General features: G+C 55.9%; 2 protein-coding genes across 8 annotated transcripts in view; both read left to right on the forward strand.

The window, feature by feature from the left end:
• Window positions 1-3394, forward strand: part of LOC102995275 (ral guanine nucleotide dissociation stimulator-like 2) — a 5311-nt gene extending 1917 nt beyond the window's left edge. The window contains 13 exon segments of the mRNA XM_024121506.3: window positions 1-133; window positions 404-655; window positions 738-841; window positions 935-1019; window positions 1103-1171; window positions 1336-1410; window positions 1998-2030; window positions 2151-2272; window positions 2369-2464; window positions 2547-2658; window positions 2765-2952; window positions 2954-3090; window positions 3093-3394. Coding sequence (XP_023977274.1) covers window positions 1-133; window positions 404-655; window positions 738-841; window positions 935-1019; window positions 1103-1171; window positions 1336-1410; window positions 1998-2030; window positions 2151-2272; window positions 2369-2464; window positions 2547-2658; window positions 2765-2952; window positions 2954-3090; window positions 3093-3361 — 1675 coding nt within the window. The 3' untranslated portion in view covers window positions 3362-3394.
• ENTPD1 (ectonucleoside triphosphate diphosphohydrolase 1) overlaps window positions 1-4265 on the forward strand; it is a 128441-nt gene that overhangs the window by 93399 nt on the left and 30777 nt on the right. The window lies entirely within an intron of this gene.

Consider the following 4265-nt stretch of genomic DNA (forward strand, 5'->3'; position numbering starts at 1 on the left):
GACCCGGGTGGACCCCCAGACCCCCGAACTTCCTAAGCCCCTGGCCCTCCCCGGCGATCCCCCTGCTGACCCCACGGATGTCCTGGTGTTCCTCGCTGACCACTTGGCCGAACAGCTGACCCTGCTAGATGCGGTGAGACCTTGACCTCTGACCCCCATGCCCCCTGCCCCCTACTAACCTGTCCCTGACTCCATATCCTTACCGTGCTTCCAATCCTTCCTGATCCAGCTCCCAGTCTCCTCTGTCCACCCCGTTTTGACCTTGCCCCCTTTCCTCTTGATTGTTGCCCTTCAAACCCTGTGCCCCTCTGGTTCCTTGGCCACCTGAGATCCTCACACCCCCGATATTGGAAGGCTGACCTCACTTGACTACAAACTTTAACCTCTAACCTCCACCCCACAGGAGCTATTTCTCAATCTGGTCCCCTCTCAGTGCCTGGGGGGCTTGTGGGGTCACAGAGACCGGCCAGGACATTCCCACCTCTGCCCATCTGTCCGGGCTACTGTCATACAGTTCAACAAGGTGGCAGGGGCAGTGGTCAGCTCTGTCCTGGGGGCTACCTCAACTGGAGAGGGGCCTGGGGAGGTGACCATACGGCCACTCCGTCCCCCCCAGAGGGCCCGGCTGCTGGAGAAGTGGATCCGTGTGGCAGAGGTAAGAGAGAGGCTCGGCCCTACTGGGGACTGTGGTGTGGAAAGAGGCCCACAGCTGCGGCCCCCTCTTGTGAACCCCACAGGAGTGCCGTCTACTCCGAAACTTCTCTTCAATGTATGCTGTGGTGTCGGCCCTGCAATCCAGCCCCATCCACAGGCTTCCGGCAGCTTGGGGGGAAGCAGCCAGGTGGGGAGGATGGGGCACTGGAGTCGGGTAAGGGCTGGGAGGAGGGCAACTGAGCCAGGCCCCTCCTCAAGGCCACTGCCCCCTGCTCCCCAGGGACAGCCTCAGAGTCTTTTCCAGCCTCTGCCAGATTTTCTCCGAGGAGGATAATTATTCCCAGAGCCGGGAGCTCCTCCTGCAGGTGAGGCCTGTTCCTGGCATTCCCAGACATTCCCCCCACCCCCCCACCCCCACCCCCATGTCTCCTTGTTCTGTCACCACCAGGAGGTAAAGCTGCAGCCTTCTCTGGAGACAAATTCCAAGAAGTCCCCGAGGTCTGGCTCCCGGGGTGGGGTGAGTGACTAGTTGGGGGTGGAAGCAGTCTGAGGGAGGGAAGAGGAGGCACAGCAGGGTGAGGAGAATTCAACTTGTTTTCTGAGGCAATGGGGGAAAGTGCGGAGGGATGGAGAGCCCTTGGATCAATGGCAGGGGTGACTGACTCTTACCTCTGATCTCAGGGTGTGGTCCCATACCTTGGCACCTTCTTGAAGGACCTCGTGATGCTGGACGCAGCCTCCAAGGATGAGCTGGAGGTCAGTGGTGTGTGTGTGTGTGTGTGTGTGTGTGTGTGTGTGTGTGTGTGTGTGTGTGTGTGTGTGTGTGTGTATGCGTTGCGATAATGGAATGAGTGGGCCTCAGGGTCAGACAGACCTCCTTCCAGAAGGGGCTGCAAGGCAGAAGCATTGCCAGGACTCTGTTACTCAGGCAAGTTTGCTTAACCTCTTTGTGCCTTAGTGATCTGTAAATGGGAAACTAGTGACGTATCTACATCAACCTTTTATTATGAGAGTTAAATGAATTAATGTTGGCGAGTGCTCAGAACATGCCTGAGATGTAAGCATATATAGGTAGTTTGCTAAATAAACCAATACTGGGATCTTGGGCAAGTTCCTTATCTTTTCTGTGCTCTGATTTTCTCAACTGTAAAGTGGGCACAATTCTGGCCCGTGATGTTCTATTTAAAGGGTAAGGTAGGGGGCTTAGGGCATGATAGATGAGAGGGGGAGGAGGGGGCAGGCCGGAGGAGTCAGAGAGGCTGAGTGAAGTGAGTGTTTGGGAGAGGGGATGTTCTCTCTGTGGCAGGGTTGGGATCCTCACCCCATCCCCTTTATCCTTGCAGAACGGATACATCAATTTTGACAAGCGGAGGAAGGTGAGGGGAGCACCTGGGCTGGATGCTAGCTGTCCCTAGCCACATCCCAGGAAGGGGAGAGGAGGGCAAAGTCAGGGGTCCCTGAATTTTGGCGCCTGCAGTCTGTGGGCTCCTTCCTAGGAGTATGCTGTCCTTTCTGAGCTGAGGCAGCTCCAGAACAAATGTCGTGGCTATGACCTCCGACCTGACCCCGATATCCAGCGGTGGCTACAGGGGCTCCGGCCACTGACAGAGGCCCAGAGGTGACTGGCTGAGTGCGGTTGGGACTCCAGGGCTCAGGCTGGGCGTGGGGTTCAGTGTGTCACGCACTGACCTCTGCCCATTGCCCCCATCCCCAGCCATCAAGTGTCCTGTGAGGTGGAGCCATCCAGTACCAGTGACCCTCCTGCCCCGCGGGTGCTTCGGCCAATGCTGGTCATCTCGCAGTGGACAGAGTGAGGGAGTCAGTGGCTGGTGGGTGGTCTCCTGGGGACTTGTCCTTCTCCCTCTGACCTCACCAATGTCCTGCCACTCCAGGGTGCTGGGTTCTGTTGGAGGTCCCACACCCCTTGTCTCCTGGGACTGGCCCAGTGTGGGGGCAGAGGAGGTGCCTGGAACCCCCGCTCCACTGCTGACCCGGCTGGCCCAGGTGAGCTCCGCTCCTGAACTCTGACCTCAACACTGACCCTGACTTCGTGAATCTTTCTCCCTTGACCTCGCTGCCTTCGTGCCAGTTCCGTGTCGTTTGTCCCCAGCACATGAAGTGGCCATCTGTCTCATCTCTGGACTCCGCCCTGGAAAGCACTCCAGCCCTGCAGAGTCCCGCTGACCCCAGCCACCTCTCTCACCCAGCTTCCTCCCCGAGGCCTTCTCGAGGTCACCACCGCTCAGCCTCCTATGGCTCCCCGCTCAGTGGGGGTGCAGAAGGGGCCTCCAGGGGGGCCTGGGCCCGGGGTCTCTGATTGCCACATCATCCGAGTCCAGATGAAGCTGGGGGAAGACGGCAGTGTCTACAAGAGCATCTTGATGACAAGCCAGGACAAGTCTCCAAGTGTCATCAGTCATGTCCTTAAGAAAAACAACGTGATTCTGCAGTGGCTTCAGAGTATGAGCTAGTGCAGCTGCTCCCAGGGGAGCGAGAGCTGACCATCCCCCCCTTGGCCAATGTCTTCTACGCTATGGATGGAGCTTCACTCGATTTTCTCCTGAGGCAGCAGCGACGGCCCTCCACTGCTACACTGGGCCGCGCCAGTGGCCCTTCTGCCTCGGGAACTCCCCCAAGTGAGGGAGGAGGGGGTTCTTTTCCCAGGGTCAAGGCCACAGGGAGGAAGATTGCCCGAGCACTGTTCTGAGGAGGAAGCCCTGTTGGCTCCTAGAACTCATGGTGGCCGTGCCAGATGTGGGGAGCCATCCTGAATGGTGGCAGTTGCCGCACTGGGAAAAAATCCAGAAGGATGGTCAACCACCCTGGGGCAGTGAAGCGCCACTGGTTTACCAGACAGCCGAGATCCAGCCCTATGGGAACTGGTAATCTTGGTACCCAAGATGGATACCTGTGTATAGCTTCCCACTTTCCATGAATGCAGCACACAGCTAGTGCTGGGAAAAGGATCCGTTGCTGATTCCTGGCCACATCCTAGCATGCTAAGGGCCAAGGAAAGGCCTGGAAGTAGGGGGAAAGGAAAAGCCTAGAGGCTCTGAGCCCCAGGGGAAGGGAATGGTAAGAAAAAGGTTCTAGTAGGAGTTCCTCTTCCTAGTCTGGGGGTTCCTGTCACTGTGACAACACTAATAAACCAAAACACTACCTGAACTCTACTCCCGTCCTTGCAGTGTGTACGAACTAGCTGCTTGGAGTGGGGGTGGGGAGTTGGCTGAAGGTAGACACCATGGAAAAAGGGGGGCCCAATGTTCTCTATCCATGAAGAGTTGGAAGCAAGGACTTGGTGGAAACGGTTTCCTCAGAATGGTTTGTTCCTCCTAAGGAAACAGAAGCTTTAAATGACACAATAGGCCAGATAGATTTAATTGATATTTATAGGACATTCCATCTAAAAACAGCAGATTACACTTTCTTCTCAGGTGCGCACAGAACGTTCTCCAGGAAAGATCACGTCTTGGGTCACAAATCAAGCCTCAGTAAATTTAAGAAAATTGAAATCATATCAAGCATCTTTTCTGACCACAATGCTATGAGATTAGAAATCAATTACAGGGAAAAAAACATAAAAAACACAAACACATGGAGGCTAAACAATA

Source organism: Physeter macrocephalus, chromosome 20 (assembly GCF_002837175.3).
Source record: "Physeter macrocephalus isolate SW-GA chromosome 20, ASM283717v5, whole genome shotgun sequence".
Lineage (NCBI taxonomy): Eukaryota > Metazoa > Chordata > Mammalia > Artiodactyla > Physeteridae > Physeter > Physeter macrocephalus.